This window comes from Lissotriton helveticus, chromosome 4_1, assembly GCF_964261635.1.
Source record: "Lissotriton helveticus chromosome 4_1, aLisHel1.1, whole genome shotgun sequence".
NCBI lineage: Eukaryota > Metazoa > Chordata > Amphibia > Caudata > Salamandridae > Lissotriton > Lissotriton helveticus.
The window spans coordinates 626747243-626765657 of record NC_136063.1 but is presented as its reverse complement, the minus strand read 5'-3'; the positions used below and the strand labels follow the sequence as shown (position 1 = coordinate 626765657).

At 48.3% G+C, this 18415-nt stretch overlaps 1 protein-coding gene across 1 annotated transcript in view; it reads right to left on the bottom strand.

The window, feature by feature from the left end:
- CA8 (carbonic anhydrase 8 (inactive)) overlaps positions 1–18415 on the bottom strand; it is a 698424-nt gene that overhangs the window by 147905 nt on the left and 532104 nt on the right. The window contains exon 7 of the mRNA XM_078685647.1: positions 14066–14178. Within this exon, the coding sequence (XP_078541773.1) occupies positions 14066–14178 (113 nt within the window). The remainder of the gene's footprint in view (positions 1–14065; positions 14179–18415) is intronic.

Below are 18415 nucleotides of genomic sequence, written 5' to 3'. Positions count from 1 at the left end.
CTTTTGCATGTTATTTTCCTGAACTGTGCCTGTTATTTCTAAATTTTACTGCCTATTTTTCTTAGTTTTTCACTGTTTGCTGACTGTGTGTTTGTTGCTTTCACTGCCATGTATGTACTGCCCTGGTTCTTGCTGCTTTTTCTTGGCACTTGCGCTTTACTTGCTTCATTTTGTTCTTTTAACCCTGTGCCAATTTCACTCTGTGCCCTTTTTGCTTTTTGCTTTTCCTTGTTCCTTCTCTGCTCTTTTCCTTTCTGGTCCCTTTTTGCATTCTTTCATCTCCCACACCTCCCCACATACTCTTTAACTCTTCATGAACTCTTCTAATTCTTCCGCTTCCCACTGCCTGCACCCCTCCAGGTGACACCCAATACCCCCTGCTATACTCTCCCTCCCAGGACCTACTTAATGTCAGCCACAGCACAAACACACCCAACAGGATTGCCAGGAGTGCGCCAAAGGTAAGCCCATCTGTGAGCCGTCTGTGCTCAGCACCAATAACCCTGGTCCTTCACCCATCCACTGCTACCCTGCTACAACCCTCCACGCTCTCCTGGCCGCCACTCATCGTGCTGCTGTTGCACTGCCCCACACAACACTGAGAGAACGTTCTTTTGTCCACTCCCTCACAAAAACTCAACTTTCTGGCAAAACACTGCCAACTTCCTGCTCTCAGATACCCACATGTACCAGAGACCACCCACACAACACTCTGATGCATGTTTCTCAATACCAGCTCACTAACCAAACACCCCACAGAGTTCTGGGACCTGCTGCATGGCCACATCCCAAACCTGCTGCTTCTCACGGAAACCTAGCTGAACCCTTCTCCGGCCCCCAACATCATTGCCACCAAGCCCTACCAACTCCTTGACATCACACAGTCTGGGTTAAGACCCAACCACTTCACGGAAACAGCGCTCATCCTCAGCCCAGATGACATTCCCATGACCCTGGGCAGAGAAGACACAATGATACTCATCCACTTGGACCTCTCTGCAGCCCACTGGATTTGTCCCTTCCTGACTAGAAGGTCACAAGCAGTCAGCCTGGCACTCTCCTTGTTGGATGCCCGCAACATCATCTATGGACTCCCAGCATATGGAGCAACTTCATTACCTGCAAGACCAAAGTAGCCGAATAGATGAAGACTAACATCATAAAATACTCCAACAAGACAAAATGTGTTATTCTCAGGTGAACACCTCACTATTGGACTCTATCTGGTGGTCAGCCATACTACGAACCACACCCACCCAAAGCACCCACTCCAAGAACCTTTGGATCATCATCAACAGCAAACTTGACATGACCACCCAAGTCAATGCCATCACAGCCTCCTGCTTCGACACCCTGAACATGCTGAAGAAAACTTTCAAATGTCTATACAGCAGCACCCACAAAACCATTACATACACCCTTGTAACTAGCAAACTGGGAAAGGGAACTCCCTCTACACCAGGATCAAAAACACATCACCAGGTGACTGCAAATTACTCGGAACTCAGCAACCAGAGTCACCTGCAACCTCTCACATAGCACACACATCCTGCCTCACCTCATGGAGCTCTACTGGCTTTTTATACACAGGCCATGCAGTTCAATTTCCTGACTCACACAACATTGACTCAGCATACCTCAATAGTCGCCTCTCCTTTCACAAACCATCCAGACAACTTTGTTAAGACAGACTTCTCATTTCACACATCCCACACATATGCAGAACCAGATCCGAAGGTTTATCCTTCTCCTACTTTGCTCCTAAAGACTGGAATGAGCTACCTCTACAGATCATAGCCTCCTCCTCCTCACTTCTGAGTTCCACAAGAAGCTGAAGACATGGCTCTTCAAATAAACTATCTGAGCATCCCAGGTGAGGCTAGACTTTCTCCTGCCCAGTGCCAGGATACCCTCCCGGGTCATAATGCATTTTACTAATACACATAACATAAAACCATTCACAAATGTACTATCTGCATATAAAATGTAGGAAGATGTCCAACATGATTAATATGTGTTTGAATTTCTGATACATTTCATGGCAAGTAAAGGTATAGTGTATGGCTGTTGGACAAGACCCTTTTTGAAGGGTTATCCCAGAACTTTTGCATGCCTCCTGTATTTTTTCTGACCTGTTGTTACTGGTTAATGACTCTGGGCACTTTACCACTACTGATCAGTGCTAAGGTGCATGTGCTCTCTCTTGTAAACTTGGTAATATAGGACTGCACATGTAAGGCATGTTTAATTTACCCGTTAGTCCCTTGTACAGTGGTATCCTATATACCCAGGGCCTGTAAATTAAATGCTACTAGTGGGCCTGCAGCGCTGCTTACGCCAGCCACTAAAATAGCCTTTCAAACCTGTCTCAGGCCTCTGCCTCTGCCGCTGCAATACTGTCACAGGGACGTGACAAATAAAGAGTTTGCCACATCTGAAACTCCACTTTTATTACATATCTGTCACCCCTAAGGTAGGCCCTAGGTAGCAGTAAGGTCAGGGTGCTGTGTAGGTAAAAGGTATGACATGTGTCTTTGTTGTGTTGCATGTCCTGGTAATGACAAACTGCCTATTCGCATTGCTGTGAGGCTGCTCCTCTCATAGGTTTACATAGGGAATTCCCTGATATGTGCTTCAGTGGTAATTGCTGATATGAAAGGGGTAGTGTGGCCATGTTTGGTATGCTTTGAGCAGTAGTGATCAATCATGCTTATTGGTGACAGCAGATTTGTTATTACTATTTTAGAAATGCCACTTATAGAAGTGAGCATTTCTGTGCGCTTATGACTCTGTGCTCTGACTGGTTGTGTATTCAATGTCTAGTTTAGACTGACAGCAGCAGGGGATGTGCATTCACTTTAGACAGTCACAAGGGGGGTTGAGGTGTGTCCTGCCTTTCCTGGGTGACTCATAGTTGGGATGAATAGACCTGGTCTGCCTTTAGAATGGTGGGAGGAGTGGTCACCTTCACCTGAATGCAGCTGTTTCTACCTTTCACAATGGTGTCTCCGCCCCCCTATAGTTTGTCTGATTCCAGGGCTGGGGATTGAATAGTAGCGTTGTGCACTTCTAACGGTGATTTGAAGTGCCCCAGAACAAAGACGTTTTGTGTATACGTACAGGGGCAGTGACCCCATGATTTAAGACACTGTGTGGGACTGACTAGGAGGAATCGCCATTGGATTTAACTGCTATGAAGTGATGACCTGCTTGCTGCTGGGCTGAAAGAAGGCCTGCCACTCTGCTTGAAAGACCTGTGTGCTGGTTTGCCTGCCTGCGCCCGACATTTGGTGCCTCCAGCTGTTCTCCAGGGGCTTGGCCTCCTGTCCCCTTGCTCTTGTCGTGGGGTTCTGAGCCTGACAGAAGTGAACTCACAAAATAGCACCTGGAATGCGCTTTATGGCCTCTTAGCGTGTGTGTGTGGAGCACTGCTAAAACTAGTGTGTTGCAGGCTGTTTTTCACAACATCCAGCGCACAGTGAGTGCGTGGGCCGGGACAGTGAGCCCAGCTCCAATTTGATGCAAGGGGAAACAACGCTTCATGCAACACATCGCTCGGGGATTTTCAGCACGCCGGGATTTAACCCTCAATGTGAAAAGATGCAGCTTCCTCCCGGCTACGCCAAGGAGGTGTGGCCGCACAAAGGGAAAGCCCAGGAGGAGGGACACAAGCCATTAGGAGGACCTCCACTATAGCAACACCGTAAGTGTGCTGCAGGCCTGACTGGTACTTCGCGTACCCGCCAGGCCTGCAGGGGCACTGATTTTGGTGTTGGAGAAGGGAGCCTGTGTAGAAGGTGCAATGAGCCATGGGGGAGGCCGATGTGGGAGCCTTAACCACAAAAGTATATCGCATTGCGGTAGCTGCACTGCGAGGTCGTGGACAGCCTGCCTTTGTTCCAAAGTGAAGGTCTCCCTGGCAACGTGGGCAGGGCGGGTGCCTCCTCCTTTCGGGTACATACCTGAGGGGTAGTAGTTGAAGTGTTGGGTGGAACCTCGATGGAGGGCCCCGTTTACTTAGAGAATCTTGCTCAAGTTCCCCTTTCTCCACATTACTGTAAAATGAGGATTAGGTGCGCTGAGTTTCCTGTGCCTTGGTTTAGCTGGTGAATGCAATTCTGGGGATGAGATCCCTAACTTTCATATTATCCCTAATACAAGTCCAGAGGCACTTATCCCTGGGTTAAGATGGGAAATCTTTTGTGTTTCAAGCCTGTATTGATGATTGATAGATGTTACTACTGCATTTCATTCCCTGATGTGATGATTGATGTATTGATGATCTACATATGTTACTACTGAATTTCATTCCTTGATATGAGGATTTTTGTTGTGGCCTTGCATTTGTTTTGATTACAGGCATTACTTCAAGGTTCCCCATATATGTGCAGTGATGGTGTTTTTGTAACATGTGCATTCAATAAGTGTTTTTCTTGATTGCACTAACTTGTACTGTTATGACAATTGCCTGGCTGGCAAATGTTTTATGATCTATGTGACGTCATGAAAATTTACCTAGTTAGCAAAGTGATTTATGGTATTTGTGCTCAAAGCTGTTTTATGTACAATGCAAAGTGTATTTCTATATAAACGTGTGTGGAGTCTCTTTTTGTGGTGTCCCTAGTGTGTCACTGGCGTGTGTGTGTTGTACAAATGCTTTACACATTGCCTCTGGGATAAGCCTGACTGCTCTGCCAAGCTATCAAGGGGCTGAGCAGAGGTTAGCTTGGATGTGTTACTTCATTGCCCGGACTAGAGTTGTGGGTCCTGCCTGGCTTAGGTGCATACCCTAGCCAACCAGAAACCCCATTTCTAACAATGGTATTTTAAATAAAGGGAAGTAAGGTTTGTATTAATGGTTTACTCCGTTAATCTGCTTTGTATGTTTCAATTGTTAAGTCGTAGGCAGTAGGTTATGGTACAAGTAAACTAAGCATTAACTTCTAGTCTGAAAGGCTTTGAAAAGAACATGCTGACATCCATCCTGATTATAAAGGGAATTTACTGCGCTTTTCCTTGTGTCTTTCCATTTTGTCACCTCAAACCAGTACTTATATCTTTTTTTCTTGTCTACCTTCTGCACTTCCATTTTAATTTTACATCTATCTTCCATCCTGTTAATCACATCCATTCAGAATATGGAAGGGAACAGAATTCAGTCTATCATGCTGATAGGTCTACTCCCCCCTTTGTTTGCTATAATGTTTTATATATTACATTTTTTAAATATTTTGCTATACACCAAAGACTTTTGTTGTAAAAGTGTGCTAGATAAAAACAATTAAAACAGGGAACCAGAATCATGATCACTTGTTATGTCTAGTCAGGAGAGGTTAAAAAAAAGCCAAGCTGCATTGCTGTTTTGGCCCAACAGTGAACCTTAATTGGTGTACCTTGGTTGGTGACAGTGCAGCTGCCTTCCTCAAATCAGCCAAAGTTACCATGACACAAGTAATATACAAAGCATATGGCCACAGAATGTAGAGCAAGGTGGCAAAAGGATGTTTTGGCTGCTAAGGTACTCAGAGTCTTCCTTGTCACTAGACTGGGGAGCAAGGCCAAAAGTTGATTATACAATGTGAGGTGGGCATGTTTTGGTGATTTTCTTGCAGAATTTGGTTAATTTCTATGAGCTTGGCTTTAAATAACTATGGGGATCTATTTACTACATTTTTGCTCCATGTTTGCATCAGAAAAGTGCCACAAATCGATGCATAATCTTTTTTACCTAATTACTTTCCAGCGGTAAACTTTTTTAGCACTGGAAAGTCAGTTAAAGTAAGGCAAAGCAGGGCATAGTGCTGCTTTGCATTACTTAGCACCAAGGGGGCAAAATATGGGTAGTGCATTCCCATGCACCCATCCAAGCTTTCTAACGCTAAGCCCAACCTACTTAAAAAAGTAGACAGGGTTTAGCCTCAGAAAATAGCACCCATTTCAATAGGCGCCATGAAGGACAAATGCTTTTATTTCTCCATCCTTTCCCAACTTTGCATGTGTGCTTCACTGTACAGCACACATACAAAGTGGGAAAATGTTTAAAGTTAATCTGAGGTTAATTTTGTGTACTGTAAGGCTATCATTCCAGTACAAAACCAATGCTAGACTCACACAGACCCCCCATGCATGGCACACAGCAGCTAATTTCAGCACCATCTCTAGGGAGAGAGGAGGAGTGTGCCGTAATTATATAAATATTGCACTCCTCATTGTAGTGTTGCTACCAGTGGGGTGTACCACTGGAGCACACGCCCCCTCCCACTGTGTGTACACGGTCCACCCCTTGAACGCAGGGGCGCTTGGTTGGGTCCAAGCGTAAGCGTGGACACGCAAAGAGAAAGCAATAAAAGGCCCAGGGAGCTGGGCGTGGCAAGTTAGTTACCGCCACCAACAGTAACTAGAGTGTCCTGTGTCCCAATCATTTAGGCCGAGGCCAGGACACCACACTGGCGACGAGGTGGTCTGCAATCCACCCCACGGCTCTACGGCGTGCCCTTCCGGCACCACCGCGACCCAGGCGTGCTCCGCTGCACCTCGCCGTGCACAGCTGCACGTGGCGTTTTCACCGGGGACCCGGCGCTCCACTCACCGATGCCGGTCTGAGCCTCCATGCCGGTCTGAGCCTCCATCTGCTTCCAGAGCCGCTGTCTCCCTGGTCGCCACCGTCAGGTACCGCCGTGTGCCCCCACTGCTCCGCGCTGCCTTTGGCCCTGGCTGCACCGCTTTACTCGGCCCCGGATCCCTGTCAGCCGATCGGCTCCTTCGCGCATGCGCAGTGTGCTCACGCTCCACACTCCTGGTGCGCAACGCGGCCGCTCGGCATTTCCTCACGCTTCTCGCGTGAGCACGGACCCTGCCAACTCTCCCGCATCTCGCGGATCAACGCCCAAGGCCACTCTTGCCTGCTGGTTTCCATTTCCAAGTGTTTTCAGCCACCCCAGTGCCCTGTGAAGCACATCCTATCACCTGTTGGTCGGTGCCTCTGCCACCATGGCCACCGTACCGCATCTGGAGCCTTTCGCAGTCACGGGAAGCCCCCCCTCTCAAGCTGCCAAGTGGAAGAAGTGGGTTGAACAGCTGGAGAATTATTTTGTCGCAGCCAATATTGCGGTGGGGCGTCAACGCGCGATGCTTTTGCACCTCGGAGGTGAAGCCATCCACGACATCTCCAAGGACGTCACGGAGGGTGCCCCGCCCCACACGTATGCGACCCTGCGAGACGCCATCACGAGGTATTTTGAGCCATTCACTAGTGCTGACTACGAACGCTTTCTGCTGCGCCAAGCTCGCCAACTCCCTGAGGAGTCTGTGGATGTATTCCACGCTCGGCTCAAGAAATTAGCCAGCACGTGCACTCTCCCGGATGCGGCTGATGAGATTCGCGCCCAATTTATACAAGGTTGTGCCTCCCTGAAGCTGAGAGAGAGGGTGCTTGAGACGGACGCGATGCCCATGCGCGACATCCTGGCCATGGGGCGGTCCAAAGAACTATCCAAAGCACGTGCCGCCCACATGGAACCGACCCCAGCAACGACCATCAAGTCGGAGCCCGTGTGTGCCATCAGGTCGCAACCCACAGACGGCCGGGCGAGAAATCCCAAGAAAGGGCGACCGAAACCGAGCCAATCCGCCCACGACCAAGCCTGCATGTGGTGCGGGGGTGCTACCCCCCACAAAGGCGCCTGCCCAGCCCAAGGTAGAATCTGCAGCGCGTGTGGCAAGGCAAATCATTTTGCGAGTGTCTGCTTATCATCCCAGCGGAAGAAGCAGAGTGGCCCGCCCAGGAGAGTACGGCAGGTGGCGCCCGTACAGGACGCATCGAATAGCAGCGACATGGACGACAACGAAGAGGACGCCAGGACGGTCCACGTGGTGCGCATGCTCAATGCCCTAGCAGCCGCGTCATCGTCTGAGCCAATGTGCACTGTCCAGGTGCATGGCCAAGCACTCAGAGCCCTCATCGACACCGGCGCTACGATAAACCTCATGGCTGCCAGCGTCTACCAATGTCTCGAAGACGCCCCCACGCTTCACCCCACGAGAGTACAGGTGTTTGCCTACGGGACCAGGCGGCCGTTGCGCCTGTGTGGAGTGTTCCAGACGACGGTAGCCCACCACTCAACGCAGCTGCCAACAAAAATCTACGTGTCCCAGGAAGGATCAGGCTTCCTCCTTGGTTGCAAGACGGCACGAGAACTCGGACTCATACACTTTGCCCTAACAGTGCAAGCCCAAGGTCTGGACCATCTAGTCCCAGAACACTCCTCGCTGTTCGAAGGCATAGGATGCCTACGTGGCCCCCCCCGTCCGCCTCCACATTGACCAGTCGGTAGCCCCTGTAGCCCTCAGACACAGACGGATCGCCTTTCACCTCCGGCCAAAAGTCGAAGCTGAGCTAAGGATGCTTGAACACGCTGGTATCATCGAACGGGTGACTGGCCCCACACCGTGGGTGTCCCCCATCGTGGTGGCCAAAAAGCCGAAGCAACCCGAAGCTGTGAGAATATGTGTGGACATGCGCCTCCCCAACCTGGCGATTAAGAGGGAACGTCACCTGACACCGACCATTGACGACATCATCGGAGAGCTGGCGGGATCAAAGTGGTTCTCCAAAATGGACCTGCGATCGGGGTACCACCAGATTCCCCTCCATCCGGACTCCCGCCCAATAACAACTTTCTCCACCCATGCAGGCCTGTGTAGGTACACGAGACTTAATTTCGGCATCTCAAGTGCAGCAGAGGTGTTTCAGAACATCATTCACAATGTCCTCCAAGGCCTCGACTGGGTGCTCAACGTGAGCGACGACATCCTGGTACATGCCCCAACACTGGAAGATCACATAGCACGCCTTCAAGCAGTGTTCAACAGGCTAAAAGAGAGAGGGCTAACACTCCACAAGGACAAATGTGAGTTCCTTCGCAGAGACATCAGTTTCTTTGGATATAGGTTCTCCGACCATGGAGTGGGCCCCGACCCGGACAAGGTCAAGGACATCCACGACGCTCCACCTCCCACATCGGTGACAGCCGTCCGCAGCTTTTTAGGCATGGTGACATACTGTGGACGTTTCATAAAAGATCTGTCGGACCTGACAGGGCCCCTCCGCGACCTCACGAAGTCGAATGCCACCTGGGTGTGGGGCCCGGAACAGCAGGAGTCGTTCACAAAAACCAAAGCAGCCCTATCAGCTGATACGACCCTAGCCTACTTCAACCCACAACATGAATCACAACTGCTGGTGGATGCCAGCCCCACTGGCCTAGGAGCAGTCCTATCGCAGCGGCAAGCATGCGGTGAGTGGGCCCCTGTAGCGTACGCCAGCCGCACGCTGAAACCTACCGAACAGCGGTATTCGCAAATTGAACGTGAAGCGATTGCCATCCTATGGGGGTGCCGCCACTTCCATATCTACCTCTATGGACATCCCTTCTCAGTGGTCACCGATCACAAGCCCCTCATACCGCTGTTCCAAGGTTCGTCCTCTCGCCCACCACCGAGGATCAAAAAATGGGTACTGCAACTGCAGGAGTTCCACTTCACCGTAGAATACCAACCAGGCACGCGGAACCCTGCGGACTACCTATCAAGACACGCCCGCCCAGTCACCGAGGCGGAAGCCGCGGAAGCAGCGGCCACGGAAGAGTACGTCCGGCTCATCGTCGAACGGTCAAAGCCGCGTCCAATGTCCCTGGAAGAAGTTGCGAGTGCCACAAAAGACGATGACTGCCTCCAGATCGCGATCCATGCCATTGAGTCCGGCGACTGGAAGGCCCTGCAATGCCCCGCATCATTTCGCACTCTGGACGCCCAAGCCATCCTGAAAGCCCTGTACCAAGTCAAACATGAACTGTCCGTCTCAGCCGAAAGGATGCCTCCTGAGAGGCCCGCGCCTTGTATTGCCCAGCAGCCTCACCCAGCATGCTGCTCGGCTGGCTCACGGATCTCACCAAGGGATCGTCAAATCCAAAAACAGACTCAGGAGCAAATTGTCGTTCCCTGGACTCGACAGAACCGTCGAGGAAGTGGTTCAAAGCTGCCCGGTGTGCCTTGCAACAAGCCTACCAAACCCTCCGGCACCGATAATCACCGAAGATGGGCCAACATCCCCGTGGGTACGAGTGAGTGCAGATTTCGGTAGCCTTCCCGGGGGCAAATACATGCTTGTCGTGGTAGACGATTTCTCCCGCTACCCCGAGGTAGAGATTGTGACGTCGCAGCAGTGGAAGTAATCCCAAAATTCGAAAAAATCCTCGCCACACACGGGATTGTGAAAGAAGTCCGCACGGACAACGGACCCCCGTTCAACGGCAGCGAGTTTACAGAATACCTGCAGAGCCATGGCATCAAACACAAACGGATAACACCAAGATGGCCCCAAGCCAATGGGGAGGTCGAAAGGATAATGAGAACTCTGAACAAGACAATCCAAATTGCAGTAGCTGACGGTCACTGTTTGGAGCTGGCCATATACCAATTCCTCCGTGAATATCGCCAGACCCCACACTGCACTACAGGAATTGCCCCGAACAGACTCTCCTTTAACCGGGCGTTTGCTGACACCATCCCGCACCACCCCATGTGGGAGCTGGCCCCAATCCCCAACAACAGATCCATGGAACAGCGCACCAAGAACAATCAGGAAGCATCCCCAAAACGGAGAGCCGCAGACAGCCCAATTCAAGCTGGAGACACAGTTCTGGTGAAAGACCGCCATCTCGGCGGGAAATTCCGCCTGCCATTCGAGCTGGATCCCTGGAAGGTCACCGAGGTAAACGGGACAATGGTTACGGCCGTCAGAAACGGAGAAGTAGTCACAAGAAACATTTCCTTTTTCAAGCAAGTGCCAGAGAGAAGGCATGACACGGAACAGAATGACTGGCACGTTTGCCCACCGCGTTGACCATCAGGACCGACCACAACAGGCACCACGACCCTCCCAGCAAGTGATCTAATACCGAGCGAGCCTGAAACAGAAAGTCCACCTGAAGTTCCCAGCGCCGCTGGGACCGGAGAGGCAGAAGGAGCACTCCCAGCCACGGCAGAAGATCGCAGCCAAGCCAAATACAGCTTACGCCCGTGCCCCAAGCCTTCCCAGAGATACCGGGACTTTGTGGCCCAGTGCTGGCGGTGAAATGATCCAGATGGGTGACCTCGCCGAGAATGAAGTAAGACTGTACCGTTTTACACATGATAAGTTATAAGTTTTGTCAGTAATTTCAGAGGCTGCACCAGAGACTGTCCAGCAGACTTTGTCAAACATAGCCGAGCTGCTATCACAGCGCCCTCGCTGACCAGAGTGACTTTGGTGTATTACTATGTTTCCTTGTTGTTTTGTTTTATCCCTTGGTAAAGGAGGAATGTAGTGTTGCTACCAGTGGGGTGTACCACTGGAGCACACGCCCCCTCCCACTGTGTGTACACGGTCCACCCCTTGAACGCAGGGGCGCTTGGTTGGGTCCAAGCGTAAGCGTGGACACGCAAAGAGAAAGCAAAAAAAGGCCCAGGGAGCTGGGCGTGGCAAGTTAGTTACCGCCACCAACAGTAACTAGAGTGTCCTGTGTCCCAATCATTTAGGCCGAGGCCAGGACACCACACTCATCTCACACAACGCAGCACAGCTTTTTTTGCCTGCTGTGCTGCGTTGCATGAGATGTTAGTAAGTCTGCCCCTTAGACTCATAAAAGGGCTTGCCATTGTATAAAATCAAAGACAACACAGCAACATACGAATATCCAAACTGAAGTATTTCCCTTGAAAGCTATATACAAGTCTATATACAAGTCTATTCTAGCACTGTTCTAAAATATTTCAAGGCATCAAAAAACCTTTAGAGTTTGACAACAAACCCTTTATCAAAGTCAAAACAATAATTTACTGGTAGAATCCTTTAATGTGCAGTATTAAACCTTTTACTTTAAAAAACCCTGCCGTGACAAGCCAAGCATTGATGGGGAGATGAAGGGAGCAGAATGACCTTTCCTTTGCTTAGAATATGTCAAAGTTTTACCCTTTACGTGAAACCAAATGCACGTAATCAATGTCTGCCTCTGTTCTTCTCCATTTGTTTTCAAACACAAGTTTAAATCTATTTATTTGTATCTGTCTATTTGAAAAAGCTTGAATGTGCGTCATTGCTATGAACCTTAAATAGGGAAACACATAATTTAAGACGAACTGACAAAAAGTCAAACTATATGGAAGGACAAAGATGAAAGTTGCATATAGTGGGCATAGCTACGCTAACGTTGGAGCACTGAAGGGTAGATTTTCAAACATTTTGTGCTGGGTTAGCATCACAAGAGTGACGCTAACCAGCACAACATGTTTTTTTTACCAATTTGCCAGTGCAAAACTTGTTTTACATTGGAAAGTACTCTACAAGTAAAATAAAGCAGCGCAAAGCATTTCTTTGCATCACTTAGCGCCAAAGGGGGTGTTACATTGGTGGTACATGGGTGTTCTCATGCAACCACCCATGCCTTTTGATGCAAAACAATTGTAGACAGGGTTTAACGCCAAAAGTTAACACCACCTGAAAGGAGACATTAAGAGGAGAATTTTTTTCATTTATCCTTTTTCTTCCTACGTTGCATGCGTGCTGCACTGTGCAACACGTATACAAAGTGGGAAAAGTGTTTGAACTTGTTCAAGCATAGTATTTTGTACGGAAAGGGTACCCTTCCTGTTCAAAACCTATGCTAGACTCGGGCACCCACCTTAAACCTATGGCGTTAAGGGGTGTGCCTAAAAGGTGCGTGGCTTTCTCATGGCAGCTGAAATCAGCACCAGCACTAGGGAGAGGGGAGGAGAGAGCCATATCTCTGTCACACAATGCAACACAACATTTTTGCTTGTTGAGCTGCGTTCCGTGACTTCTTTGGAAATCTGCCGCTGAGTCAGTAACACAACATGTATTGAGGGCAGTTAAGTGTCAGTTTCATACAGGGGCAAAGAGCAAACTTGGGGCCAGATTTATCAAAGTGTCACCCAACGCAGTGCAAAAGCCAAAAATGCTGAGCTGCGTTGCGTGACAGTGAGAGATCAGGAGAGTGACATATCTATAGAGATATGGCACTCTTCTCCCCTTTACCTAGTACCGGAAAAGAATGTTGCTGCCGAGTGCCAAGCACACACCTATGCACCATAGTGCAAGGGTATGTGCGTGAGTCTAGCATAGATTCTGTACTGGAAGGGTTCCCTACCTGCGCAAAATACTATACCTAGACAAGTTTGAAAACATTTCCTACTTTGTATGTGTGCTGTATTATTATGCATTATTATATATTATTATGTATTCTTATATAGCGCTCGATTACCCGTAGGCATCTTGGCGCTTGCCTTGGGAACCCGTCCTGGCTTTTCCCTGTGAGATACCCGTACTGGGCATCCCCAGGGTGAAAGCCAGGCATCCCGCCGCAGGAGGGCCGTAGTGGAGATTAAGCAGGCTAATGCTCAGAGCTGCAGAGTGTGTACCCGTGATTCGAGTAGGCACCGAAACGAGAATTATCGAGTCCGTGGATATTTGGGCTCAGGACCCTGCCGCGTCGGGAATTGAACCCTGGTCCCGGGTCTGACCTCTGCTTCAGGTCTGCCTCCTCTAACCAGTGAGCCACACTTCTCCACAAGTACAGTACAGTGCAACACACATGCAAAGTCCGTAAAGAAAGGAGAAATTCAAACATTTCTCCTTTTAATTCCTTGTTTCAAGAGGCGTTCAATTTTTGGTGCAAAATTCTATGTTAGTAGATAGAGTTTTGCATTAAAAGACTGCATTGGAATACACAAGCTAGCACCCGTGAAATGCCCCCTTGACGTGAAGTAATGCCAAGCAGTACTTCATGCTGGTTTGCGTCACTTTCAGACCACTTTCCAGCACCAAACAAGTTTGGCACCCGAAAGTGAATTAATGAAAATTCATTTTGTACTTGTTTGCATCACTTTTGTAATATAAACCCTGCACAAAATGTTAGTAAAACTTGCCCTTGGCTACCAAGGCAAAATGAGAGCATGAATTGGAATACGTTTTTAAATAAACTATCACAGATTCTATGCAAATTTCTACCTGTGTTTGGGAGACTGTTAAAGGATATCGGAATAATATCCAAGTGACACCTTCACTGCAGGGAGGAATGGTGAGGGACCCTTCATAGACCCAGTAATCGCGGAGGAGCGGGTCTGCAAATTAAAGCATAAAACAGATGATTAATCCAATAGAAAACAATAATACACACTGGCAAACTACATTTTGTAGTAGTAAAAGTTGTACTACAGCAGTCCCACACATGTTCTACAAAATGCTATTCACAAACCTATGGCTGAAGACCTTGCCCTAGCTCTCTCGTATCTTTTCTGTGCAGAAATCTCCACCATGGTGGGGAAGATCACTACATATGTAGATATATGTTTTTGTAGTAATTTGTGGGAGAGAAGAGGGGGAGTTGCTGGAAAATGGAGAATACTTTCTACTAAATTAGAGTACTTTAAAGAAATTTAAGGAGGGGCGGGGGAGGGACATGCTAATACAAAAACCTACAAATAGTTATCCACTAACTACACTTCTAAAGTTCTTCAAGCCCAAAAGTTGTACAAACAGGCTCTCTGTACTACAGCCTTGCCTTGATGTAAGTCAAGCAACACACATGGCATACACCATTACTTCAACACACTCTTATAAAAATAATGAAATCAAACAATAGCCCTTGAGAACTAATGTAAAATAAATATATAGAGAGTTAAAATGAAAGATAATTATTAAATCATTATTTTCTTATTTTTAAATGTAATAATACATTTAACATAAAAACATTTTGTAAACTGTTGTCAGAAAAATAAATTAACAAAATGCATACACTTTACAAACATTTTGAAAATATAAAATAAAAATGTTAGTAAGGAAAGAATTGTTTAAATCATGGGTACTCGCAAACATTTGCCCAGGAGCCACAAAGTATGTTCTGTGGTGTGACCGAGGGCCGCACTGATGGCAACATGGCGGTGGTAGGGTGTCTGAGTGGGTCAGGGATTGTGTAAGGAGGTCAAAAAAATATTAAATAACCGTGCAAGCATTTATTTGCATGTTAATAAATGCTTGCTTGATTATTTAACATGTTTTCAGAATATTAGTGCTCAGCAGCTAAACAGCAGCTCATGCTGCTTTTCACCACGGGGGCCGCATGTAAAGGCCAAGAGGGCTGCAAGCAGCCCCTGGGACATATCACTGGTTTCAATTAATCTGATGATTTCTTAATTAAATTAATATATTTAAATTAATGAATTATTTAATGCACATTTCATTTGATGTGTTCATTTCCTGTAACATTATATTGTATAAGTTATATGTTAAAAATGAATAGTTGAAATTAATTTACATTTATATTTTGCCTTAAATGACTTGTAAAACATTAATGATTTTTCCTAAACTTCCCCCATTGGAAACGCTCTTCCACACACAGTGGTTGAGAGCTATAAATATATGTGCAAAGTTACTCTATGTACAAAGATATTATTAGTAACATTACACTGGAAATCCTGTTGTGGGATTCTCGACCCACTGATTTGAGGAGGTGGAAATAGGTAAGTATACATCTAGGAGTAAATCTTCATCGGAAAGCTTGCACCCCACTTGTTAAACCTATATAATAAATGCTATGACTCGGGGCTGTTTCCGGTCGATATTCGCAACGGGGCCATTGTAGTGATCCACAAGCAGGGCCGGACTGGCCATAGCAGGCACCGGGCAATCCCCCGGTGTGTCGCACGGGTGGGGGCCGGTTTTGGGCCCATGGGGGCCGTTTTTGTTACACGGCGTTTTTGAAGCATAGCTGCAAAATCGGCCCTGTACCAAAATCGGCCGAAAACCGCCCCCGGCAAACAGCTCGGCGGCACCTCCAACCCCCCTGAGTAGGGAGGTGGGGGCGAGCCGAGCACTTTGCCAGGGCCGGTTGTGATTCCCAGTCCGGCCCTCTCCACAAGTCAGGTAAGCCATCGGAGAATTGCAAATCGTACCGCCCAATCTCGCTGCTTACGGTGGAAGCGAAAATTCTGGCCAATCATCTAGTCCCGTATCTTAATAATTTAATCCATCCCGATCAATCGTGCTTTATGCCCGGAAGAAATACGGCTAGAAATTTGCATCGTGTACACAGGGTTATGGGCCGATTGGGCACTCTAGAGGAGGAAGCGATCTTGCTATCACTTGATGCCACCATGGCATTCGAAACTATCGAATGGGAATATATTTTTGCTATCCTGGCTCGCATGGGGTTTGGACCCAAACAGATTGGTTGGATCAGGTTATTATATACACAGTCCATAGCGCACGCATGGTTAATAATCATCGCCCCGCCTCTTTTGCCCTCTGTTGGGGCACGCACCAAGTTTGCCCGCTGTCACCGTTCCTCTTTGCCATTGTTTTGGAGCCACTGGCAGGGTGGATAAGGGGGGACCCGGGCATAAGGGGCATTAAATGGACTAGTGACCATGAGGACCAAATATCGCACTAGGCTGACAAAATTTTGCTCTATCTGGCCTCTCCAGCACGCTCCCTATGACGCGTGTTGCACATCTTTGGCGCGCACTTGCGGTATCAGATACATTGGTCCAAATCCCAGATGTATGCACTCTGGGGGGACCCCCCATATAGCCCTAGAGGTTATGACATAGCAGTGGCCTGCACAAGGGTTTCGATATCTGGGCATTTTTATTACTTCAGACGTTAATCTTTTCTAAGGGAGGAATCTGAAGGTGCCCCTGCAGTGATTGAAGTCGGATGTTACACTTTGGAGGTCGCTACCCCTTACTCTTTTGGGACGTGCCTCCCTGTTTAAAATGCTTGCCCTCACGCGCTTTCTTTACACTTTGGAAAACGCCCCTAATCCTGTACCTGACTCCTATTTTCCGTAAATTGAGGAGGTGGTGCTGGGGTTGCTGCGGGAGGGTCGACCTCCATGGATAGCCATATATAAACTCACCATGGGATGGTATGACGTAGGTATAGGACTGCTGGATCTGCTATCAGGTGTCACAGTTGACGGCCATCAACAGATGGGTGTTTTGACCGCACGACGATCCTAATTTCAGTACGGATCATTGGCTTATGGGGAGGGGGGGGTTACAACAGGGTACTTTATACGAATCATCGGATGTTACAGTTGACTAGCCCCACAGCTCATACAGTGGAAGTGTGGCATGGAATCCAGCGAAAGCCAGGGTGGCCTAACCGTCTAACCAAGGCTACTCCGTTGTGGGAAGCGGATATATTGGGTCACCTCAGTATATGCCCAGGGTTTGATAAATGGGACATGATCGGGATCTCTAGGGTAGGAGATATGCGGTTGAAAAGGGAAAAGGCCACATTTGCCGATCTTCAAGCTAAATACCACCTTGCACCATCAGAGACTTTTAGGTATCTCCAAATTAGCCATGCTATTGACTCGTCCCTTCCTAGGGGTGCCCTCCTTTGGAGGATCAACTATTATTAGGTCCAATTGACAGCAAAGCCATCTCCCTAACATATAAAAACTAGTAAATAACCAAACTGACCCAATGTTGAAATTACGGTCGAGCTGGGAACGCGATCTGGGGGAGATTGAAGAGGAGGACAGGAGAGAGGCGCTCGCTTCTCCCGGAGAAGTGGAGATTCCTATGCGACTCAGACTGGCCCAGCTCAAAGTGCTCCACAGTGTCTATTTCAAAGTCAAATTATTGTTTAGCCTGGGTAGGAGACCCGATCCGCTCTGCCTCCGATGATGTAACCAGACCAGCGCATTCACACACATCATCTGGGACTTCCCTTACATACAATAGTATTGGACAGATGTCACCCGACAGCTAGCCAGGGTGTGTGGCAAAGCTATTCAACCATCCCCCAAACTATGTCTCCTCAATATTTGGGAGGCAATTGACCTCTCGCAGGCGGAGCAATCGTGGGCCATGATGGGATGAGCAATTGCCAAACGCTATAGTGCCCAGAAGTGGGGGTTGGGTGCAACGCCACGGGTAAGGGACTGGGAGACTGATATGGACTATGCCATGATTGCTGAAAAAACTGTGTTCAAGGGGAGAGGTTCCCCAAAATGTGGGACCCCAAATGGGGAAAGTGGAACAAATATAGGGGTGATATTTGTATTTCTACCACGGTGGAATTGAGGAGGGAAAGGTGCAGGTTGATGAACAGGCTGGGAGGGACTGTGGTGACCTCCACATTGGGTAGCCAATGATAGGATGTCTTTAAGAGTTGGACCAAATACTAGTTTTCCATTCTTCTTGACCTTGCGAGAATGTAGCAAATATAACAGATGAGACAATCGCTGGGGAGAGTATGTACCCTGGACCCTGAGTATGTTGCGAAGCAATGTCATGATTCTGTTTTGCCTTGCCAAAGTTGAATGTACACTGTCTTGAACCAATGCTT